At 41.8% G+C, this 26,170-nt stretch overlaps 1 protein-coding gene across 2 annotated transcripts in view; it reads right to left on the reverse strand.

The window, feature by feature from the left end:
• The window catches only part of FGFR3 (fibroblast growth factor receptor 3), a gene marked incomplete in the record, with an annotated part of 76,650 nt that extends 51,050 nt beyond the window's left edge, over positions 1-25,600 (reverse strand). For both annotated transcript variants that reach the window (XM_034772655.1, XM_034772654.1), the window contains 2 exon segments: positions 23,990-24,247; positions 25,458-25,600. In XM_034772655.1, coding sequence (XP_034628546.1) covers positions 23,990-24,170 — 181 coding nt within the window.
• Positions 25,601-26,170: the final 570 nt, after the last annotated feature.

The following is a 26,170-nucleotide window of genomic DNA, read 5'->3' on the forward strand; positions in this document are numbered from 1 at the left end:
TATCACCAGGGTTATGGGAGCTTATATGTCACTTGCCAACAGTGCTAGAATTAATGAGTATGAAGCTTTAATAGGTTCTTATAAAGGAGGAGGTAATTTAGGTTTTGGACTCCCATGATATGACTAAAATTCAACCATTTATTAGTTTATCCAAGCAGTAATGAGCAGAGAATTACCAAGAGGCACTTGTAATGAAGATCAGCTCTTGCAGTAATGCATGTCACTGCTAGAAAGACCTTGTTATATAAATTTGTTAGAGAAAAGATGCAATTTTCAGACTGGTTAGAATTAAAAAAAAAAAAAAAAATACCACAAGAGCTAATAAAGAAATGTCTTCTACAATAAAAAGCAACTGGCTCAACTCTTGCAAATGACTGTGCGTGCATTCACTTATAAGATACTTCATATCTCCCTAGTTGCTTGGCTCATCCATAGCAATAATTTCTGTGTGGTTTTTAGTTCCAATGTTTAAGTACGCCAGTATTTCCATCAGATGTCTACTCCTCTTAGGCATCAAAACTCAGTTTGGGATGAACCTGGAAACAATTTTTTTTTTTTTAACTCATGCAGTCGTTTTTAAACTGCGGCAGTTCAGTTAGAATGGTCTCTCTCTCGGTCATGCACCTAAACCTCTTAACCCGACAACGATGTTTTACAGGATCATTTTACAGGTCCTAAGTAACAAGGGATTAAGTGATTCTGCTATTTTACTTTCAAATGGATATTTTACTCTTTGAAAACTGGGCAGGTAACGTACAAGATTTTAATAAGCACAGTGGTAATAACACTATATCTATCCCTTACTTCATTTTAATTCTACAGACAGATACTACTACTACTTAATTCAGCAACTATATTTTATCATGACAAATCTGTTGTGACAACATATTAGGAACATGGGAGTAAAATACAGCATCGGACCATCTGCCTATTGAGTGTGGTGTCCTGTTTCTAAAGGAAGATGATTACACCCATATAGTACTTGGCCAATAGTGTGAAGCTAGAAGGAAATGTGTGCGTATATACTTAGATGGCCCATATCGTCACAGAATCTCATCACCCCAAAACTAGCAATGAATTTAACCTCATCTCATCCCCATGCGGTAAGGTAGTATTATCCCTATTTTACAGGTAGAGAAACTAAGGCATAGAGAGATTAAATAAATAATTTCCCCAGGGTCTTACAAGAAGCCTATGGCAGAGATGGGAATAGAAGACAGATCCCTTGCACCTCAGCCCAGTTCCTTACCCACCAGACCATCCTTACTCTGTTGGGTAATCAGTTTATTCCATCAGACTTGAGATTTGACTTCCCTTCTCTTAGGGTGACTTCCATACAAGGGTTAATAGGGGTCATAATTATCTGTCCACGGCACTCATTGACTCAATATATAACTTCTATGTGGCAAAATATCCAGGTACCACAGGACACACTTTCAACCTTCACTTCAAACATCTTTGCTTCCCTCATTCAGACGTCTACTTGTGAATCAAAGGTTGGAGGAAATTTTTGTTCTAAAAGACACAGGTTAAAAAAAAATTCTGAATAGAAGGCATGCTGAGTTCTACCATTTCCTGTGGTTTTTCTCATTATACTGACTGAAAGCTATTTATGTCTTAGGGGGGAAAGCTACATAGGTTGAACTTAATTTATTCCTGCTGAAACTCCACTGAAGTCAAGGAAGTCACATTATGGAATTGTCAGTCCTCTTGTCATCCGCACCGCCTTTCTATTTAAGGTTCATGTATTTCAGACTGCACATGAAGCCTCACACAAAAAGACAGTCACTCCGCAATCTTATCAAAGTGTTTGATTAATTCGGTATTGTGAAGAACACACCTTGTTACCTGCAGGCTAACCTGCTCCAACCACCTTTCACCTAGAATACAAACTATGCAAGGTATGCTCTCCTGTTAAAGTTAATTTATGATCACTCCATGGGAATTGAGCTCAAAATTATACAGATGACTCTGTGGAGCGATGGGAACACAGCTCTAAGGCCCACTCAGCCCTCTGCATCACAGCAGACTTTGCCCGGGGGGAGGGGGGGTGGGGGTGGGGGTGGGGGTGGGGGTGGTGGTGGGGTGTGTGTGTGTGTGTGTGTGTGTGTGTGTGTGTGTGTGTGTGTGTGACATAGAGCTGATATAGCTAGCTCCTCTGCCTTCCCCAGCATATAGGGCCTGTAAGGGTAGTTCCAGGAAGGGGATGTGGCCAAATGAACCACCATGTTCTAGCCATCCCCAGCTAGCAGTTGGTCCCGCGAGGGCCATAACTCTACTGAAAAAATTTAGAGCAGCTCTGGCAAGCTCCAGGATCAGGAAGTCTCAAATAGCTATGAGTCTCTCCCCACCCAGCTAAGGGCAGAAGCTAATAGACACAGCTGAGCACTGAATCCATGGGTCCAGATTCCAATTCCCATCTCCTGGCAGAGGAAGTCAGGAGTAACTCCATGAAGTCAAGGAAGTTACAGTAGCATCAAAATCAGAGTCAGAGAGAACAGAACCAGGTGAACCCTTGTGTTACCTGATTGTGCTCCTGCTATTCTTCCTTCCTCCTTCTATTATAAACCTGCTCACTACCTGCGTATGTTAAGATCTAGCCACACTCCCCAAAGCAAGGACATCCAAGGGTCTCATCAATCAGAGATACAGAGCGACATGAACACTGCATTGCCATGTTAGCGTGGAGATACTGAATGATTATGTTTCTAGGTGGGTGAGTGAAGTGTGTTAGGCATGTCACAGAACATGGAGAAGAAACAGATCCTGCACCAAGCAGCTCCCAATCTACATCCAGACATCACATTAAAAGTGGTAACCCAGAAACAGAGGCGAGGTGAAAGGGAGAGCAACAGTTACAATTAAGATCGTGGGATTGCTTGTTTATAAAGCACATCTTGTCAGTAAAGATAAGGTTCAAGGGAATGACCCTTGCAGTGAGTGGGGGAGTTGATCCAGGGCAGCAAACATCAAATGTTGATGAAATGTCACCAAACAATGTCAGGCTATCATGATGAGATTATTCTGCAGTGCTCTCCAACTTTACAGAACACAAAATCTCCCCACTCTGCTTCTGGCTGCTGTGATCCCAACAACTCCAGTCCTTTTGCTCAATGCTCCCGAGGATAATGTGGCTCAGATAGACTATCACCGCCCTGAGATATTTATACTGCTTTGCAGAGATCACATTACATAGATTTCATATTATAATGCCAATGAAGCAGTGGTGCCTTGTTGAAAATGCCATTACAGACTTAATATAATGGCTACATAAATGAGCCAACATGTGTTAGGAATCAAATGATCAGTGTTGTCAGGCAAAACCAATTTTGTTGCTTTCTGTGTAAGATCTTTGACAAATGGAGAAAAAAAAGTCAATGCCCAGTTCTCAACCTTCATGGATCATTTTTCCACAGTGTCAGACTGTAACCAGTGTTGACCCAAGAAAAACAGTGTCTTTTCTTTCAGATAGATAACAATGCCATCTGGGATGTTTCACTAGGTAGGTGTTTGCATTAGCTTCTATGAAAGAAACAAAGATCAGTAATTGTTCAGGAGTTCAGAAACTAATAGGGCAAAAAACTGTTTGCTTCTTTAATAACAAAAGGGTGCTACCTCTCAGTACTATTCTGCAATCTATTTAAAATCTTTTAAAAAAAGACTGAGATCAGATGAAAGAAGACAAATTCTTCAAATGATGAAAGGCCAAAATTCACAAAACTGGTTGCCCAAGTTTATAATGCAGATTAAATAAATGGAGATATCCTATCTCCTAGAACTGGAAGGGACCTTGAGAGGTCATTACGTCCAGTCCCCTGCCTTCACTAGCAGGACCAAGTACTGATTTTGCCCCAGATCCCTAAATGGCCCCCTCGAGGATTGAACTCGCAACCCTGGGTTTAGCAGGCCAATACTCAAACCAATGAGCTATCCCTCCTTGCTAGTTATTCACCTAAATCCAGGTATGTGGTCTGATTTTCACAGGCAACAAGAACAGAGATTGGGGGTTGCCCAACATTCCTGACAATCACCAGCATCTACAGTAGAACACTGAAGTGGCCTGATTCACAGAAGCAATGGGCACCCAGCTGCCTGACTGAAGTCAACGGGAACTCCTGGGTGCTCCTCACTATTGAAAAAAAATCAGGTTAGATGTATAGGTGCCTAAACAGCAATCTAGGGGCCTGACTTTAGGAAACCAAGTTTGCAAACACGTGACCTTAGTCTTTTGAAGAAGCAATTTCATCTTTCAGCAGTAGTTTGTGGTTTTTTGTTTTTAAAAAGCTTTAAATGCATTTCAAAATAATAGTGAGAACCACTGTAGTATAAAACAGTTTATCACTATGGGAGCCTCCATACTCTGGAACTGTTACTGGCGTAGATTTCTTCCTAAGAAGTTAATGTTCTTTTACTTAAAAAAAGCAAACAGATTAACTGCCATCATATTACCACAACTGTATTTAGAAAAATGTTAGTCCTCTTAGTAAAGACTTAATGAAAAAAACAAACAACATTAAATGTAATTAAAAATGATAAGCAGGTTTTGTTTTGTTTGTATATTGTTTTCTTTATAAACTTGGATCGATGGGAAAAAAATCAGTAGTGTTTGGACTGGATACAGTCATACTGAATTTGAAGGACTTCTAGGATGGAAAAGCAGATGTTACAAATCTGCCTCATCTATTGAACCACTGTTGACTCTCTGTTGTGCAAATCCTAATTTACATCTGCATGAAAGGTTTCAGAGATTAAATGGCATTCAAGGAGTAATATTAACTTTTCTCCCTCCCGCCTATCCTCCTTTGAATGGATTTACTACTAGCAATTAGCTTTCTGTTTCATCAACCAAGTAGAAAACAGGATTCAACAGTATTTTGTTTTTAATGGAGTGTTTTCTTAAATCGCTTAATTGAGATACCGAGTCAGAAGAAGGAATAAAATAACAGACATAAAATAGTTACAGACGCATTTACTCTCCTTTCTCGTAAGGTAGCAAGTCAAACACGTCTCATTATACTAAACTAGAGACAGCTAACAAATTGGGAATATTTAAAATCTACCCTTAGACACAGGACTTCGATGGCTATTGCGTGTCCAGAATTGAGGGCAGGATTTGGGCTCTGTGTTTTTCTCTTAAAAGCAGTGGGCCACAGTGATTGGGGAGTTCGTCTTAAAATCTGGTGCACTATATATAGCTCAAAAGTGTTTGCATTTATTTCACAATGTGGGGATCCTTAAACAGAACTTAAATGAAAACGACAACGACCAACCTTGATTTTATCCCAATTATGATTCAGAAGCATTTTCTAAAAACAGGTTTGAAGTATCCTTGACTTATTAATCAACACACAGGATGTTGCAAACACATAGGATTTTGTGTTTGCAAACACAGGATGTTGTGAGGTGCCCATTTTACCTGAATTGGAACTGCAGAAATAGTTGCTCAAAACAGCCCATGGAAACTACAAGCCCCAGAATGCAATGCACCGCCTTGATCCAAGAAGACGACTGCTGGATCAAGATGGAGCTCTATACCTGGGACCTGTAGCCCTCATGGATTGAAGCTCCCTATTAAAGATGAAGGAATAGAGAGCTACCTTTTAGAACTCTTTGGGCCATGTTTGACTTGCAGGCTATGTTTTAGGCTGCATTTTAATAAATTCCAAAGTTGGCTAACAGCTGATGGCAACACACATGCTTAGCACATTCTGGGTCTCTCCTCAAGATCTGAGCCGTTTACAGGGGGAAGCTAGACTGACAAAGTGACAAGGAGGAACAAGACTGAATATCCTGCTGCACCTGAGAGAAGCTACTGACAGGCCGGCTGAACTGCATAAATACAAGAAAAAGCAGCAACCAGCCTCCTGCCCTCACGTTTTAAGCACAAGGGGAAAGGAGACTGCCACTAACACAATGTTGCATGTATTGTTAGTATTTTGATTTGCGCTCCTTATACCCAAGGCTCTCAGAAGGCCTTGCAACAATTGCCAGGTTCAGCTTCTCAATAACCCTACAAAGTAGGTAAATATTAAACGCACAGCACAGGTAGGGAAATTAGGGCACAGGGTGGTTAAGGACTGGATCCTGTTCCCACTGGAGTAATGGATGTCTTGTCACTGATCTTTATGGGAGCAGGACATATACTTGTCAAAGGTCAGTAAGGAACCCTGTTGCTGAGGCGTGACAGAACCTCAGCATCCCAGCATCCAAACCTTGACTAGAACCACAACATCCTTACTCCCTTTGCCGGACCAGCCCACACAGCTGGGCTGTTGCGAAGGGTACTGGCTAGGCTCTTGGGAAGCTTGCAACAAGATTCAGGCAATTAAATAGTGAACAAGTAGTACAAGAGGTGTAGGAGAGGAAGGGAAATGCAAGATTTTTTTTTTTAACCTTGCTATAAAATCTTTCAAACATGTACATCATCATTATAAAGGCAAACGTTGCAAAGTTTTAAAGACTGTTTTGGGGTATTTTTATTGCGTTCCCTCCCTTAATTCCTCCACCTCCTTCTAAAACAGTTAATCTCCCGCATACTGAGACTTACCTACCTCAGAGAGGCGTTTTGACAATTACTTAATGTCTACATGTGAGTGCTCTGGATGTGTCATGAGACAAACATTTAAACAGTGCAAAGTTCAGCAGGTCTAAATGGAGAAGTTTAGATTTAAGTTTTGTTTCTGAGGCAGTTACTGCAACAGCAAAGATTCATAGAGCTGTAACATAGTTTCTTTTTCACTCCCAGCCAGGACCAGCCTGGGCATTTATTAGTGATGCTTTATGGAGTCTGCTTTGAGATCACATGGCATCAGAAAAATCTACCATCCATAAAGCCCCAACCTTTCCCCTTCAATTCACAGCTATGCAGATACCAAATCCCAGTTCCTCTGAGTTTCCTTGCACTTTTAATGTGCGCTCCTCTAATCTTCATTTAATGCAGGCAGCTGGCTGTAAATACCCCAGAACAATGAGTTTAATCCTAAGCATCCTGAAAGCCCCCTGCACCAAAAACGAAGCAAAATAAAAAGAACAGCCTCCTGACAACAAGATGGAGAAATCCATGCTATCCACTGGGCCAAAGGAGGAGAAAGACACAATGAGCTAAATTTTGCCTGGCCTGCTAATTAAAAACGGAAGCTACTACACTCTGGAGCCAATGTTTGGGGGTGGGGGAGTTTTCATTCTATTCAAAAATGGGCTTCCAACTGGGACCATATTCACTCAGCATTAATTGTCATTCCAACTACGAGTGTCCTAGTTTCAAAATGAAAACTACTCTCCAGTGCAGCTAGTGAAAGCTAACACCAGTTTCAGTGCATTAAACAACATGTATTGATTGAATTTTCCCACCCACTAAAACTTTAATAAGCATTAAACCTCAAAACTCCTGGCACTGTTTCCTCACTATACCTTCTCCTCCATATAAAGAGGGAAACTCCTCTACGTGGAGATTAGGGTTTGTGTTTTTAATTATGAAACTATCAATTGCCTTTAGTTCAGTAATTTTAAAAAATACACTTTAAAAAACCCTCTCACAACACGTGATGGTAGGAGATGGTAAAGGTTTCTGGCGCTTATTTTTATGTATACCGTGGATCATATTTTGGGAGTAAAACAGGACCAAACAAAAAAATTGTCTTCCTGTAATGATATAAAATGGGCCCCTTCCATAGTTCCTTATTCTTAAGGATGAGCTCAGAGCAAGTGTCTTCAGGGCTTAGACTCCTCTCCACAAGTTATATTTAATAGTGTAAAAATAAAATAAAATAAAATAAAATACATAAATTTGGTGTATTTTCATTGTATACTTAACAAAACCGAAGGCCAAACTTCTCAAGTTTAGGGGTCTAAGGCTAGGCAGCTAAATCCCAATCTAAAATTAGTAGCCTGATTTTATAAAGGTGCCGAATCCATTGAATTCAATGGAAGCTGTGTTTGCTCAACAGCTTTCAAAACCACACCAGTTATTTCAGTGCTAAGGGTGGATTTAGGTGCCAGGCTTCCCAGTTTGAAAAGCTTGTCTGTAGTCTCCAATTTCCCCTTCTGTGGGGTTTTACTGAGTTTTATCCATTTAAACCTAAGCCAGAAATCATGGAGATGGGTTTTAAAAGCACATATAGCACAGAGGCTGCAACATTCCATCTACTGCAAAACTTCGCTCTCATCCCTCAGCTTTAAAAAGTGAAGGTCTCTTATTTCTCAATCTGTCTCTCTCTCTCTCTCTTCCCAGTTTGAAAGAAAAAAAAAAAACACCAATCACTAAAGGGAGTAGACAGCTCCCAATTCAATATTCTGTTAAATTGACCTCTAGATTTTTTTCAGCTTGTTTGATTTTTTTTTTCTACACAAATTTCTATTTTCACCTTGCTGCACTCAAATGCCATGGTAATGTCTGTTCCACTTCTTTAGTAGGAAATACAGTGAGTTCTTTATTTTTATTAAGTCCATGAAGTTATACAAAACAGACGTGGAAAACAAACCCTAAATTATCAGAACTTGTTGGCTTAAAAACAACATACACGCACACAAATCCGATCAAATGCAACATTTGATCATTTCCAGCAGCAGGGCATCAAGTTCAACAGAATTGATCTTTTAATGGTCTTGTGTAACCGTATCTATTACAATGGGTTTCTAACAACACGTAATAAATTAAGAGAGAGTTCAAGGAAGTCATGCGTGTCTCTGTTCCCACCCCTCAAAAAAACAAATTTTAACATTACCAAATCATACTCTTTCACAAATCAGTCCAAAATTCTGGAACAGATTCGGCTACAGAAATGCCAGATTCAATTTAACACTTCGGTTCCAAACTCCCCTAATAATTCCGTAAGGAAATGCACTTTCGAAGACTGGTCATTTCCTGTGTCCTGGAGTAAAATAGAAGTCTGTTTGGTTTCTGTGATCTACAGACATTTGTACATTGTTTTATAACTTCTGAATATATTTACTAACTTCCTTAGGTAAAGGTCCCTCGCCACTTTCAGTCACCTGCTTACCCCTATGTGATCTCCTGATTTTGACAGCTTTCTCTTTCCTTCCCACACCAAAGTTTTTCAAACCTTTCTCTATACCACTCCCCCGAAATTGCTAGTTTTAAAAACACTCCTGTGTGACAGCTGAGAATGAGCTCTCAGAGAACCTCTTTCCCCTCCCCATTCAATTAGGATGGACAGATTATTTGTATTAGCGCAGCACATAAACGCTCCCAACAAGAGATCACGGCCTCATTGTACATACACACAGTAAGTGGCAGTCCTTGCCCCCCAAAACCTACAATCTTATAGACAAGACAAAGGGTAGGAAAAGGAAGTATTGTTGTCCATTTTTTAATGATAGGCCACTGAGGCACAGAGAGATTAAGCAATTTGCCCAACATCACACAGAGTGTCTGGTAGAGCTGGAACTCAGTCCAGATCTCCTGAGTCCCAGGGCAGTTCTTTAACCAGAAAGGCCATTCTTGCCCTCTGACAACTGAATATAGACTATGGCTATCTTTTGTTGATTGGGCCAAATCCCACGGCCCTTACTGAAGAAAAAACTCTCTCTGACTTCAAAGGGAATTATCAGAGAAAAAAACAAAAAACCCCAGCAGGCTTTGTCTCATGGATTGGTATACTGCGTGTTTAGATATCACTACTGATTCCAAAGATTTTCACCAATGATTCACATATGCCATGCTACAAATATAACGGAGGACACAGTTTCAGCATAATCAACGTGTGTAGAGTGGAAGTGATTTAACTAAGCTAAAGCTTTAGATGGTCAAAGACTGACCCAGCTACCGGGACACAGTTAGGTCCCAGCCATGCTACAACTCTGGGGCCTGATCCTGCACTTCTGAAATCAACTGCAGCTTTACCATTGACCTCAGTAAGAATAGGATCAAAACCTATAACTGTGTCATAGCTAGGTCAGGGGACAACTGTGTTGTCACCATGTTCCCTGACAATTATATTTGTACCATATATGGGGACTTAGATGCAATCACTTGTGGGGTGGAATCCAACCTGCACACAACACAACAGTAGCAAGAATGTACGTTTTGCCCAGGACAAATAAATTGATTCTTTTCATATTTGCTTTCCTACTTGAATCACTGAAATGGCAGTTTCTGATCATATTGAGGATTACTGCTGGGTTTACAATGGCCTAAAATAACATACTGGGCTGTGATTTGGTCATAGCTCCAGGCTGAGACATGTTGAGTCTTCTCAGAACTTGGCTAGGAAAACCTACGGTGGTGCAGAGAATAGCGTTAATGGTTCAACAGCCTTACAAATCCTTTTTGAACCAATGGTGCATTTCTATGCTGCTGGAGATGCTGTCTTTTAGAGGAGATATAAAACTAAGGTCCTTTCCACCTGTGGTCTTGAAAACGTGGAACAGCTCTTTGGCAGAGCTGTGTGTTAGCCTCAGACTAGCCAAACTCTAGTCTGGTTAATCCGTTAATGAAATTCTGCCTACCTAGTTTTCTCCAATTTTGTATGGATAGTAGATAATGTTTTCACCTCTCAGCTCAAGTATTCTTCTTCACTTTCTGTCCTTAACTATTGTGTGGTATTGCTCTGCATTGTTAAATGGTTGCTACTTTTTCCACCCCAAAAGGTAGCTGTACTCAAGCAGCAGGTTGGCAAAGAGTGTTGGGACTTGTTTAATTCTACAGTAGCATTCCCCCCCTCAATGAAAAGTAAATTAAATATTTACACATTTTTGAGAATACTTAAAAAAAATGTTTCAGGCATTTTTGCCAGGACTAGCACATTCCATCTTCTGTATTATCCTACTCTAAAGGCTCCTTGTAAGGAGGATTTGTGTTTCAGTCACACTGAAGTACTGGATCACATGGTATTATTTCAGATAGATTGTTCAATGTATTATTTGGTATTCTGGTACGGCCAGAAGCCTCAACCCAGATCAGAGCCCACTGTGCTAGGCACTCTACAAACGCATAGTACGAAACAGTCCCTGCTCCCAGCTGCTTTCAGTCCAAACAAACAAGATAACAAAAGGTAACCGAAAAGATGCATTATCCCCATTGTACAGATGGGGAACCGAGCCGCAGAGAGATCAAATGACTTGCCTAAGGTCACACATGCAAACTGTGAGACAGCTGAGAACAGAACCCTAGTCTCCTAAGCCCCGCTTCAGTGGCCTTAATCACAAAGGCCCAGATCCACAAAAGTATTTGAAATCAATGGAAAACTGGAGCCTAAATACCTTATGGATTTGGACCTAAATATCCCTTCTCCAGAACACCAAACTACTATATCAACCCCAATCCCTTTAGTCAGGCACTGATGCCAACCTCAACAAGCCATCTGCTTCATATACAACTATCTACTCTGTGGTTTCCCACCCACCCATGAAGAGCCTGAGTTGATCAAGTAGCCCATGACCTTCTCTTTCAAATGCCTTCTTAAGACCCACATCTACCACCATAACTATAAATAAAAGTGAGTCAAAGACAAATTTATTTCTTCACTAAATAATAGACACGTTGAAGTCATAGTACAAAATCAATAAACACATCCAGGGACTTATTTTCATTTTTGTCTGGGTTGTGTGTGCATGTGGTTCAGCAGGGGGAAGATTCAAAACATTTTTGGGGACAGAGGTTTTATGGCTGGGTTTCTTTTGGCTTCGGATCCAAATAAAGGTGTTATTTAATTGAATCAGTAGCCAAAGGAAACGGAAATACAATCTCCGCCCCCCCCCATCTTTGATCTTTCTGGAGTCCCCAACTCCTTCTGCTACCCCATCCACTTGACATGCCCCCCCACCCGATAATGATTGCAGCAGCAATGGGGGAAGGAAGAGGCAGCCCTGTAAGTGCTCCCCTCCCTGAAATGCATTTGGCCAGTGAATGGCTAAAGAGCTGAATGGAGGCACAGCTGATGCCCCTGCTCAGCATGGTCATTCTGCTCTTCTCCACCTGGTCATTCTGCTCTTCTCCCCCCAAGAGAGTCTGTGAGCATCAGTTGCTAGATTCTGAAACTGCTCTCTTCCCAACGAGCTGCCTCTGAGCAACAACGGACTGAAGATGGGCAAGCTCAGCTGAGACTGTAGCCGATTCACTTCAAAGAAGAGAAAATTGTAAAGGGATTTTATGCAGTACCTGCAAAGGTAAACCGTGGTCAAGATATTCAAATCTAGAAGTCTCGGTGTGACCTGGTGGACAGAGCACCAGACCGAGATTCAGAAGATCTGGGATCTATTCCTGGCTCTGGCTTGCTGGGTGACCATGGGCACCTCCCTTCTCTGTGCCTCAGTTTTCCCATCTGTAGAATGGTGATAATGATACTGACCTCCTTTGTAAAGTGCCTGGAGATCTACTGATGAAAAGTCCTAAATATTATTAATATTATTAAATATAGGCCTCTAATTCAAAGCCAAGTGGATCTGTGGATGCCGAGAAACTTTGAAAAAAATATCCAGCCACTTAATTTGGTGCTTAATTATAGATTTCAAGTGCCTAAAGTCAGGCACTTAATGAAAATTTTGACACTGATGTTTTAGGACTGACCTGGAATGACCACTTCACATTCAGCCATGACTCGCCAGTTTCTCAGGACAAGCTGAGCGATATATTTGAAGCAATTTTGGGGGGGTGGGGGAGTGAACAACATTTGCTAATTTTTACAAAACTTATTTGCAATCACAGAAAGTTTGCTCCTTTCCCTCTCTCACCTTTGGATTCTACCGCTGCAAAAGGGGACTAATGACATACATGGAGTGGTGTGAGGCCCAAGTGCTAGCTGTAGTGTGAAGTGCTTTTAGGCCTTTTAGTGGGAGTTCTGGGCTTCCATCCCTGCGGCTCATTTCTCGAGGCCTCCAGGGAACCATCTCCACCACATTTTGCAAGAAAGAGGCTTTCTGAGTTTTCAGTAAAAACACCTTTCATGAAAAGCTGCTGTCTGGGGGGAAGGGGGAGAGGGAGGAGGAAGAACTGTGTGCTCATGCATAACAAACTGGCAAAAACTATTGCATTCACTTTGTACAGTAAGTGTTCTCCCAGCCCTAATCATGCTCAATAACAAGCTCTTTTTTTTTTAAACACAGCATTTATCAGCTTCTTTATGCACCTTGAGCGATCAACTCCTCCCAATTAGTCATCAATTCCCAGCCTCAGTCTATTAACATTACTATTTCAATCAACTGGGGAACTTTTCTTAAAAACTTTATTCTTCTTTCATGAAGTGCTAAAGGACAGTTGTTTACTGTCAACAAGCATTTGTATTCCAAGGCAGAGAGAAATACGGTTTTTACCAGTTCTAAAGCAGAAACACCAGCTACCAAAGGAAGATTAAAATCTTTTCTTCTAAAGCCCCCCCCCCACACACACACACCCACCCACCACAAAAAGCTTTATTCTTACAGACACAAATATCACAGATAGAAAGTGGATAGCACTGTGCCTAATTCCAGTTATTATTTTAATTAGAGACAGGGTCATAAAGGATTTGTCTTTAGGTGCACATTCGACTTATCTTTGCACCCTATTTTAACCCCCTTGCCTTTCAGTTTCTAGTGGGCTTTTTCCTTCCCCATCATACTCTAGACTCAATCTCAGGAGGTAAATTGTTCTGAGCCAGTGTGCTGGTTCTTTACAGATTCAAGTACTGGTTAGTAACAACACATTTGCAATAGTGATCTATTTACAGAAGTTTATAAAAATCAGATTACCAACTACTTCAGGACTACTGCAATCTCCAAATAAACGGTTAAAACATACGCTGGGAGAGGATTTCTAATACTTGAGTCTCACACTCCAAACTAAAAAAAACCTTAAAAAACATTTTTCAGAAAACTCTCTTTGATACCTCATCAGCCTGTTTGTCTGCTGGACTCTGGGGAACTCTCCTTAGAGAGTACGCAATGTACCAGGGCTTCTCCATTGTACCATAGTGTATTCTAGCAGGAGGCACAGAGTGCCACCACATTCACTGATCTTCTGTTCCTATGCAAATTGCTACAGTATTTTTCCACACTCCAAGTTCTGGTGAGGCTGACCTCCTGCCTTCCAGTATGTGGACTGCCAGAGAGCAGTCTGAGCCCCACCTCAATTACAGACCCCTGTGGTGGATTATTAACACTTTCTCTGTTGTATTGTGCTAACTTCAAATCACAGCGTAGGATACTAATGCCATGCGACATTGATATGATGGAAACACACTGACATGAGAATCTTGCTAATATGACAGTGACTAACATTCCTCTGGTCCTCTCTCTCATAGACTTCAAGCCAAGAGTTACTGTACATCAAAACAATATTTGTTGCTTTGTCAGAACACTTTGCTTCAGCAGATTCAGACTGCAAGTAGTTATGGGGGCTGTGTCAAATCTAGATAAGAATGATAAAAATAAACAAGATTCACAGAACAAATACAGCCACTGGCAAATCACAAGAATTATTTTCCAATATTAAGGCACATTTCTGGAGAAATGGGAGTTTATGGAGGACCCAGAATCAACCAAACACTAAAAGCAGACAGTATTAAAAAAAAGGCACAAAAAACAAAACCAAATCCACGCACAACACACAGCTGACTAGTATTATAAACTATTTTTTTTTCTGCTTGGTACGATGTTTAGATCATTCGAATCCTTTCCAAAGGATCCCTGCTTATGCTAAATAGCTGCTCATACTGTAATCTGTTAAAAGCTTGAGTCTGTTCCCTTTGAAAGTCAATGGGTGTTTTCTGATGCAGAATTCAATGGGCACAGAATCCGGCCCTCGTTCGTGTTTTACCAGGCAGGACTACAAGCTGGCAATACAGAAAGCTTCAAAAAAAACACAGAACAAGCTGACAAAACTTGCCTCTGACAGAGCTGTAGAGACTCCACAACCAAATGTCAAGAGCCTTGTAAAAAACACTGCAGAGCTTCAGTTCATAGTCAACCAAATCCTGAGGTCCTTACTTTGGGACCAGGCTTGTCCCATAGACCTGCACAGGGAGAGGGCCCGCTACATGCTGCAATCCCCCTTCTGCATGAAAAAGTGTGTGTGGGGGGGTAGGGGGATTGGGGGGCTCTTGGCAACCTCCACAGCAGCATTTCCTCCTTCCCCCAGCTGGTTGCGTGCAGGTCCAAACACTCACGCGAAGAAGTGAGTGGTCCAGAAGGGATGCACATTATCCCTCCAGCACCCGTGTGGCCTTCAGAGCAGAAATGTAACATTACTCTGCCGTGCTCTGGTCCATCCTCCCACAGTTAGAATCCCCCCTTTAACAGCACTCTCAGGAGCAGCTGCTGGCTGGGTTCTCCTCCTCAGGTCGCTCCTGTGGGTTTTCAGGTCCTCAATTCGAACTTGGTTCCTGCTCTGGAAATTCCCCACTGACCTCAATGAGGGAGTTTACTTCAATGGGGAAATCGAATAAACGGAGTAAGGCCCTCGGATGTTGGCCCAATAACACCACCTAGCATTTTAACAGCTCCTGTTGGCTCAACTCAAAACTCTTAGAGCTGGTCTACACTGAAGAGTTCCTGGCTAGGGGTGTGAAAAATCCACTGACCTAATCCCTGGTGTAGACAGTGCTAGGTCGATAGAAGAATTCTTCTGGTCCACCTAGTCAACCCTTGTGTCACTGTAGTGAGTGTCTACACTGAAGCGCTACAGCAGCACAACTGCAGCTGTAGCGTTTTAAGCGTAGACATGGCCTGAAACTCTGACATTTATCATCATTTGCTCTATTACCCCAGAATATTGAACAAAACTCCCTGGCTTAACGGCTGGGGTACACACATAAAAGTTGTACTGATTTCAGTAAATAACTGTGCTCAAAAACTGTGTGTAGACTGGTCCCTAGTCTTAGATCATGAATGCACATTACTAAGCAGTCAGCTTTTGGCCAGAAGCGTAAAATATGTTGAAACTGATGATCAAGCAACAAGAGTCCGAAATCTATTCTTCTGACCCCAAATTCCCATTTATCACTGCACATGAAAAGCCACAATTTGCTTCTCCTCCTCAGAATCTCAAATTTGAGTTGCTGAAATTGCTGTCACACCTGGCTTCCTTTGGTGAAAGAAAGAGAAAAAGACAAGCTGCCATGTCCACCTGAGGTTTTAAGATCAGTAAAGTGTTCACCGGTGCAAACTAAACTATGCTATATTTCATGGTGTCTTTTAGCAAGCATTACCTTGCAACACCCATATGAACTAAAAATTTGTGAAACTTTACATTGAGTTAAAGGTATAGATCCTGGGACACAGATCTGCTCCAAATGGAATCAATTGGAAAGTTCCCATTGCCTTGGTGAACCAGGACCGAGACCCTTCTTTACACTAATATTTGAAAAAACCCTCTACAATGCAGGTCCAAGATTTAATGCAACATCTAAATAATTACTGTCTTTAACAAATTCTATAGCTTTCCCTGCGTTTTATTTTTTTTGAAACAAAACCAAACAAAAAAAAAAATCAAATTTCATACTAGCTGCTGCACTGTAGCAAATATAGTACCCTAACTTTCATACTAATCCAGTTCTTCTGAAACTAAACCAGTGTTTCCAGTGAAGTGTTTCCTATTTTAAAATGTTTTGATTCTTGAAGTTGGGGTTTTGATATATTATGCAACTTGAGTCTCACAGCAAATACAACACCTGGCTAGTCTCAGTACTCCTCAGTGTTATAATACTCCTTTAGATAGTCTATCAGAAGGACAGGGCAGGTTTACAACTGATTACCTTTCACATTTTAACTACCAAGTTTACCCAAGGTTTTACTCTGGTCTTATCTCAGAATTCTTGTTTGTTTTTGATATTACAGAAACTTCCTGGTTATTCAAGCCAAAGAGTTTGTGTTCTTTAGAGGGCAGCACATAATGAATATCACATTTTCAGCAACAATGAAGCCCCTTCTTCACAAACACACAGCACAGCAGCTTCAAACAATGTCCACCTCATTTGCTAACTATAAGCTGAAAGTGCATCAGAAAGAGGGGAGCAGTGAAGATAGTTATAACTCAGACAAAATTATACACCAGGGTTTTTATAAGGGTCCCAGATATATAACCAACAGACAGGAGTGAAAATTAAAGTGATAAGCATACATAGACTCAAGGTACAGCTTGCATGAGGAATAGAGCTCAGATATGCATGAGGAAAAGTGCACAATCAAGGCGCAAAAGATTATCTAAGGCTCTTTTTGCAGTGTAGAGGCTTGCAGTCTCTAGGATAACTTTACAGGTCTGCAGCATAGAAATCACTGGTATAATGATTCTATCTTAAGAGCTTTCACTTGGGGTGCTAGATATTCACACTTGGGCTTGGGCTGGAGCGCCCATTTACACACACACTGAATGGATTTGCTGAATTGCAGTCCAGTAAGCTGCAGAAAGGGAGTATGTCGAATTTTTATGAAGTTGCCTTCCTCTTTGGCATTCAGCCTGGTGCACGGAGGAGACTAAGGTTTATAAACTAAACAGTATTAAAAAGAAATGAAAAAGGGGAAGCTGAGAAAGTTCCATCTGACACAGCTACTGAACAGCTTTAAGAGTATAGATTTATTTGTGGGTGGGTTGTTGTTTTTTTTTTTATGGGGGGGGGAGAGTGTCATAGAAAAGACAACAGAACAGTGTGGAAAGCTGTACAAACATTCACAGAACACTGACAAAAGATTAGTTACAAGCATTTGCGAATGGAAAAACTGTTACGGGTACTTCATGGAGTCAGGAAACAAGGATCAATAAGGTTTAAATAAGCTGCCTGGCTATCAGATTCAGCCTAGCTGAGAGAAAGTAGTCACCATGCAGACATTGGTCCATTTTATGGTAATAACTTTTTCCAGGATTAGAATATTCTACATTCTATACAATCAGCAGAGGATCAATGTAATTATACTGTGTAAAACAATAAGCATGCTGAGCCCTGATCCTACAAAAACTTGACTGCAATGGGCACTAGTCACATGTAAAAATTAAAACACCGGCATAAATCTTGAAAATTTAGGCTACCCCCTGATACTTACCTATAATCAGGTTGCTTTGCCTGGATACTTGCCTCCTCAAGATATCCAGAGTCTGATTCCCATCTCAAACTGTTTTCACTTTGGTATAATTCCAGTAAACTCAACGGAACCACACTTAACTCTACCTGATCGAAAATTTTTGGGAAAAATCTATCCTGGATTTTGGATTTGAAATTCCAACTAAATTTGTCAAAAATTCTGAATTTGGTACATGACTGCCAGCTCTACCCCAACTTATGCCAGTAACACCTCAGAGCAGAAGCATGTTTGTATCCCTAGGGCATTCTCACCATGTATATTAAAGGTGTCAACAGCTAAGCTACAACATCAAGGATAGATAGCTTTGCTCCCCATTTTAAGATGTCTTGCGGGTTTTTGATAAGATCTATACAACAGTCAATACTGTAGATTAAAATGACTGTCAGAGAAATGTATTTTAGTGGGTCTTGCCTTTACTATCCCCAAATATTGTTCAGTTAATGTCTCCAATTCTAAACTGTTTCCTAGTTAGCAATATGTACCTTTAGACATATGAGAGGTTCAGCACATTTTTAAAGGAGTTAATAATAGTGATATCTTCGTAACTGTTAGAAACAGAGAGAACTGGGGCCCTTTCATTTATTTTTAGGTTCTGTATCTGAAGTAGCAGATACATGCATTAAAGTTCGCTGAAGGGAAAAAAGAATGTAGTGTTTTCTAATATCACATTTTACGCCCAAGTTCTACTCATTCACTGGATAGAGAAAGAAGAGCTTAGTGTTACAGTATGTACTGAGACTAAGCTCCCATTAATTTGAATGGAAGTTTCATCCTAGAACGGACTGCAGGACTGGACCCCAAAAAGAAAGAGCGCTGATTTGGAAATTTCCTGTTCAGAAAATTACTTAAACACATGTTTAAGTGCCACTGACTTCAATGGTACTTAAGCATGTGCTAAACTTTAAGTGCATGCTTAAGGCACCCTGCCTGAATAGGGATACTTTCCTGAATCGGGGTGAAATTTTGAGAGATGGACCCATGGAAGTTATCATAATGGTCAAGCAGGCTCATTTTAATTGCATCAGTTAATTTGCAGATTGACACTTCTCTTCACAAATTTTAGATTTCCCAGCTTGTTAGCATCCTCATTTACTATTTGTTAATGAAGGCTTAAAGAAAAAACAAAAACAAGCCACAGGCTTAATCCAAGCTCCTGCTAAATCTAGACCAGGGGTAGGCAACCTATGGCATGCATGCCGAAGGCAGCATGTGAGCTGATTTTCAGTGGCACTTACACTGCCAGGGTCCTGGCCACCAGTCTGGGGGGCTCTGCATTTTAATTTAAATTTTAAATGAAGTTTCTTAAACATTTTAAAAACCTTATTTACTTTACATACAACTAAGATCAAGAACAATAGTTTAGTTATATATTATAGACTTATAGAAAGAGATCTTCTAAAAACATTAAAATGTATTACTGGCACGCAAAACCTTAAATTAGAGTGAATAAATGAAGACTCGGCATACCACTTTTGAAAGGTGGCCGACCCCTGATCTAGACAGACACAGAAACACTGATGTGTACAAGTCCCGCGTCAAGTCTGTTAACACTCTGCACTCAATAGATTTGCCAACTCACTCTTTGCTTTTTAAAGGATATGGTGCAAAAGAGCAGTAACTCTCATCATCTGTTACTAATGCCCTGTTAATTTATGATTCAGTGAAATATGCTAGTCTTAACATATACATTTAAGTTTTTTTTAATTGTTACTACTGCAAAAGGACTAAATGAATCTATTTAGCTGAAGAAGCACGATTAGATATATTCTTCAAAACAGCACATTATAAAGAATTTTAGGTCTGGATTACAAAGTAGACTGACACTAATTTATATATGACACAGTTTTATAGTTCCTTTAAAAATACCTTTAAGAGAATGTGTAAAAACTGACCATCACTATAGGAATTATGCGTGTCCATTAAAACTCATACTAATGAAGTTAAATTTCATGGTGGACTCTGGAACACAGTCACAATAAAACAAAATGACCATCAACCTAGATAATTATGTCCTAGACCATGTATCCTCAGCTAGTCTGAAGCTGGGAAGGATAAAGGAAAACAAACTTGGTATTAGCTGTTTGAAGAAAATAACAAAACAAGTATGCCATCAGTATTTCAAGTTGGAGAAGTTGCAGGGGACTATTAATATTCAAGTATCAATGGTAAGTTCAAACGAAAATGTCACTTTTTTTTCTGGCTTGGAAAAGTGACTACTTGGAACAGTACAGTAACTTTCACTAACTGTTGGCAAGGACTTGATCAAACGCAACAATTCTACTACACTAAACTTCAGTTCCACTGAACAGATTTGATGGCTTTTTTCCTTTCTCTATTTTTATGCAATAATCTCTCACACACATGCAAACTTCTTTCTTGATATAAGATTTCTAGCTTAAAATGCTATTCAGATGAATAGTGATCTAATATGTAGAGAAATTTCCCTTTCTAATATGATGTATGTGTGTCATCTATATCTCAGGCAAAACTGAGGCAGGACAGCCAGCAGAAGTATTTAAAGTGAAATGTTGCTATTTCTATCAATCCGCTCCCTAACAACGCAGCTAGCATTACTTGACATTCACAAATCGTACGAAGTAATATCTTTATCCGAATACTAATGCAAATTGGAAGGGCTTTTTTTATATTGATGTCTATTCTGTGGCTGCTGAATAGAGTGACCGCATGCTCAAGGCAGCAAAGGAGTTCACTGACCTCCCTAATCATCTCTGTCATAGCCAGTGAATGACACACACATTCAATGCTGCCTTGCCTCTCTACTTTCATTCATAAAAAAAAATTGACATTGTTCTTCCTGCAGCAGCCCGAGAAAGGGAGAGAAGAGAAACTCAGCCTAGATGAGGCCCCTAGTGTTTTCAGTTTGGATTCTATTCAGCAACAACCCCGCCATCTGCCTTCTTCCTGCCAACAGCAGAACACCTCCCTGTGGAGATGTTAAAACTTGCACCCCCTCCACCTCCACTAATAGCTAGTATTCATATTAGCAAACATACACATACCTCTAGAATGCCTCCCTTCAATGTGTGTTTTATGTAGCTGAGCATAGGCACAAAGCAGTAGCTGTTACAGCCTTCACAGCCCCGTGTGGAGAATTAGATCACTAGGGAAAAATCCTTCCAAGCCCCTTTATGGAAAATAAGGCTTTAGACTGTAAATGTGAAAGCTAGTGAACAACAACCTTCAGTAATGAGCCAATACCCATGACCCATTTGACTAGGAGAAAGAATTTGCTTTTTGCCATTCAATTTAAAGATTGAAAAGTAAAATGTGTTTTTACTTGGCTCCAACTGTTTATATTCTTTATACAGTTTCTTTCGTAGAATCTTTCCAAAATAAGGGTGTCCTGTACATTCAAAATAGGTCCCTTACCCTTGAGTGCCCAGCCAATTAAACATCATTACAAGCCAACCAAAAATTCTTACTCCATATTTCAAATCTGTCAGAAAATTCTGCCTCATTTTAGTGGCTTTTGCACATGTACCTGTTTTCCCCAAAATCAGCGCTGTTGCAGTTACATTTTGCACATCATGTATGTCAAAAACACCCCTATTTTCAACAACTGAAACCAACAGAGAAATATTTTAAAATATGCTCTACATTAGAAGCACTCAGCTCGGGCCTAATCCGGCCCCATCTGAAGTTGTATAGGTGTTTTGGCATTGATTTCAGCAGGATCAGAAGTGTGTCATTACTTTGAAAAGCTAATATGGTAAAAATAAACTTGTACGTAGAATTTCCACCACCAACTTTGGAAATTCCACAGTGTAATTTAGCTCTTAGACACATCAGCCTAGGACCATTTTCTTTAATGACTTATATTCTAGCAACACACCCGAAGACACTGATTGTGCATCATTTGCTATATTTCAAATGCCATCCTATTAACTTAAAGTGCAAGCCTGGGCACTTTAAAGAACAGAATAACATTACCTGGGTAAAACTGTGCCATGGGCTCCAAATTGTGATCTCAGCAGATGGGTGTAAATCCAAACATACTCCAATGGAGGCAGTGGGGGCACTCCAGATTTACCCTGGTGTTACTGAGAACAGAACTTGGCTCAAATGGGCCAAAAAATAAAGAGTAAAACACGAAAAAAGCTGGACTACTAAATTCAGTGAACTCCTGACAAGCTCACTAGCACAGGCTGCTCTTGTTTCCTCTTAAACACCATATTCAGCTGCTTTGACAAAGTAGCTGAGATGTTGCCCCATAAATCAATTATTTTGGCTGTGAAAAATGAGCCAAATGAGTTACACTAAGAATCTGGTGTTTTATTAGTACTTTCTTGAAAACAAAACCAACCCCCAGTGTGATTTATAGCTTTAACCAAAAGGGGTATGGAAGTAAAGCCCCCACCTCCCAGCCTCCACGAAACACATTTATTCCCCTGTCACTTTTTTTGGCGAACATGCTTCAACCCCTTTCCTGAACAATGGAAACTTTCTGTTTGGTGTATGGAACCTTTAAAAAAGAGTGAGAGAGACGACCTTCCATTAAAGGCCTTTGAAAAATAAACAGACTCAGGTAGCAGCTGAGGCATATCAGAGCGACACCAATTTTAAACATTCCGTATATTTTTAAAACAGCTTTTGTCCTGTATGTTAACTTAGCTCACGGATTACATTAATGTTTCACTTGAGGAGGATAGTTACTGGATTCCCATAAACATTTTCTTTCTCCCTCTCAATATGTTCACAATTCAGCACACATTATTTCACGACTTAACTAAAAAAAATAAATAAAAAAAACGATGACGACTCTGGTTTTATCCCTGCAAAGTGTACGTGTACACACACACACACACACACACCAATATAGAGATATTTTAAATTAATACAGAATGAGAGTCCATGTAACTAAGTAGCTTTGCTTTTCCAAGCTCTGATTAGTAATTTTAACATGAACCAAATCTGTAACATGTCATGACTCCAGCTAGCAAGCGAAACAAACCTGCTCAGTAAACGAGATCACTTGTAATTATTTTTGCTCACTATTTTACAAGTCTTTGTAAGCAAAAATCCGACTACAAAGCAAACACTACAAAGTACATGGGACACATTTCACAAGACGACTAGATCATGAGGGCATGTTTGAAGAGTGGATTTGTACAGTATTAGTAACTGAAGTTTAAATCCTGACCTTGGACTCTAATATTTAAAACATGATAGTCACTCTATGTGCGTTTAAAAGTTGCTTATATTTCTTACTAACCAGAATTTTAATGTACATGGCTCTTTATAAATAAAGATTATAATTAATTACACAGTCTAACCCTCCATCACTCTACTGAGGATGGGCATACATTCACTTTATCTGTGGCCCATCTTTGTCACAATGCACTTTAGCAACTACCTGAAAACCACCAAAAAAACCCTGGTTGTCACTGAAAGTCAAATTCAGTGTTAATTGAAACCCTGTGAATAATTAAAATCACCACTTAAGACGGGGGTTGCGTGGTCTGGGTGGCAGTTACTGCAGTTTTAGGTGTATCTTAATTTTTACCCCTTGAAGAGCCTCAGATTATCAATTAATATAGTAAAAACACCAGTTCTCAGTTGGAGTGCCCATGCCGATGAATGTAGCCAGAAAAACAAAACACCAACAACCTTTCTTAATTCTAGGGATACACTTCGGAACTGTGTTGCCAAAACAATGCACCTGCAAAGCTATGCAGTTCAGATGCACTCAACAGGACTGTTCCTCCTGCTGCTTTAACATTTACATTTAGTTTGCCTGGGAGAACACCAGGATTGCAATCGCACAAGGATGTGGAAGGTGCGTCAGACACATCAGTCTTGTGCATTTCTCATGACTGCTGGTGGAGTAAGCTGGCAAAGGAACAAGGATTCCTTGGAGATTTGTCCCCATTCCCCCTCCCCTGGAAGAATGCAAGAGCAAACCCAACCGCTGGATGGGACCCGTACCAACATTCACAGCATCCTATATAGCTGCCCTTACCTGTTGGTTTTCGAGTGATCCTGTCTTCTAGGTCCGAGATGGGCAGCCTGGCTTCTGGGAGGCTGCTGACAGTCACCACCAGGTAAAAGCAAAAGAAGGCACTCCACGCAGCAATCATTCCTCTGGCAACGCTCGGAGAAAGCAGAGTAGTATGAAAACTGCCCCAGCCAGCCTCAGACATCCTCCGGCCGCATGCTGTCCCTTCCCCGGGGTCCCGGCTGCGATGGGGATCACTGCTGCACCACCACAATCAATGCCCTGCCACAAGAGTGAAAGACGCGCACAGACCTGTGAGTATCACGGAGCAGCACCGCACAATTAAAGCCACAGAATTTCTCTTTCATGTGAGAGTTGCTATCTGCAGCTGCTTCTTGTTGTAAGCGCAGAAGTTGCAGAACTGTTATTAAAAATACCACCCGATTAACAGCTTTTCAGCGTACAAGAGTTTGCAATCCACGTAAAAGCTACTTCACTTATCTGTAAAAAGCAACAGAGGGTCCTGTGGCACCTTTGAGACTAACAGAAGTATTGGGAGCATAAGCTTTCGTGGGTAAGAACCTCACTTCTTCTGTACTAAAGGAGCAAGCTATTGAAACAACACCACCACCGTTCATCTGCGTTGTGTATCCAAGATGCAATCCACTTAAAAACACCAGCTCATTTGCTTTTTAGGGGTGTGTAAAAACTACATTAGACTTTTGCGTGTGTACCAACGCTGCAATCTGTCCTTTTCTTTTAAAGGAAACAATCTCCTTCTCTACTTTTTTTTTCCATGCACAAAAGTTGCAATCTGTTGACTTTCCCTGTTTACCAGCTTTCCATTTTGAGGCCCAATAAAACAAAAGGTAAATATAACCCCATCAAGCTGCGCTCTGCCTTGTTTTTAAAATGTGCAAATGAAACCTCCATCCCCATCCCGCTTCCCTCCCGTTTCGGACGGTCTCTAGAGAGGCTACACTGTAACTAGCTGGCGGGCTCGGAGTGCATCTCTCGCCGCAGAACAAGCACGGCGAGGAGCGGCGAGGAGACAGAGAGGCGCTGCGAGCTCGCAGGTCCCTGGGAAACTTTTTTCATTCCCTTTGAAAAACAACCCCACAAGTTAAAGGCAAGAACCGAGCAACCCCCTGCCAGGCGCAGCTATGCGCTTCCCCGATCTCTGCAAAGCAGCCCCGGGGACTTCGCCAGGGGATCCCGGGGCTGATGGGCTGCAGCCCCTTTACTAACTAGTGCAAGGCGCTGGAGGGGTCCCTGCCAGCACCCCCTGCCGGCTGCAATGCAGGCCCCCCAAAGGGAGAACGAGCCGACCATGGGAGGGGGCCGCTAAGAGCCCCAGAGGGAGCAGAGCTGCCCCCCGACGCAGGGCGCCGGGCTGCGGCTGCCCTGCCCAGCCCGCTGCCTCTCCAGCGGGCAGGGACGGTGCCCCGCGCTCTCGCTGCAGCCCGAGCCCGGCTGCTCGCGGGTCACCTACCTGCCCGAGTCCCGCGGCAGCCCCCGGCGCTCCCTGCCTCGGCACCGCCTGCTCATGGAGGGACCCGCGCGAGGAGCCGCCGCCGCTGCCGCCTCTTCCCTCCCGCAGCCCCAGCGCTTCTGAGCCGGCCGCCCGGCCGCTCGCAGGGGAGCAGCCGCCGCGCTGACCCCGCCTTCCCCCGCCTGGCTCCCAGTCCGGGGGTGGGGCGGCTCCTCCCCACGCCCCAACCCCCGGGAAGGGGGCGGCTCCGCGCCAGCCCGCAGCCCGGCCCTGCTCCTCCCGCGCGCTGCCCGGCTCCCTCCGGCCGGGACGGGCACGTGGGGCCGCGGCAGTCAGAGCAGGGCGGGTGATTGACCAGCTCTGCGGCGCCCTGACAGAGGGGTTCGAGGCAAGACCATTGCTTCAATTGTAATGCAAGAGGTGCTGGGGAGCAAGCAACTTTTTCATTCATAACTGAGGCAGCAAGTCCAGAGGTGACAGGACTCAGCCCTGGCACAAATTAAACACTGGGCAAGACTCTGACTCCAGATTCCTCCTCTGCCACCTCCCTCCCAGTTTGGGGAGAGTTTGCGTCTGGCCCCCAATTCCAGTCCTGGAGCATGTTCTGGACCAGAACTCAGACCCCAAGGCCCCTGGACCAGCTGGCTTGGAAACATGGAGTAGAAGCTAGATGGTTAAATTCCCTCTCAGTGACAGCAGAGTGCCACATCTCT

The sequence above is a fragment of the Trachemys scripta genome, chromosome 5 (assembly GCF_013100865.1).
Source record: "Trachemys scripta elegans isolate TJP31775 chromosome 5, CAS_Tse_1.0, whole genome shotgun sequence".
Classification (NCBI taxonomy): Eukaryota; Metazoa; Chordata; order Testudines; family Emydidae; genus Trachemys; species Trachemys scripta.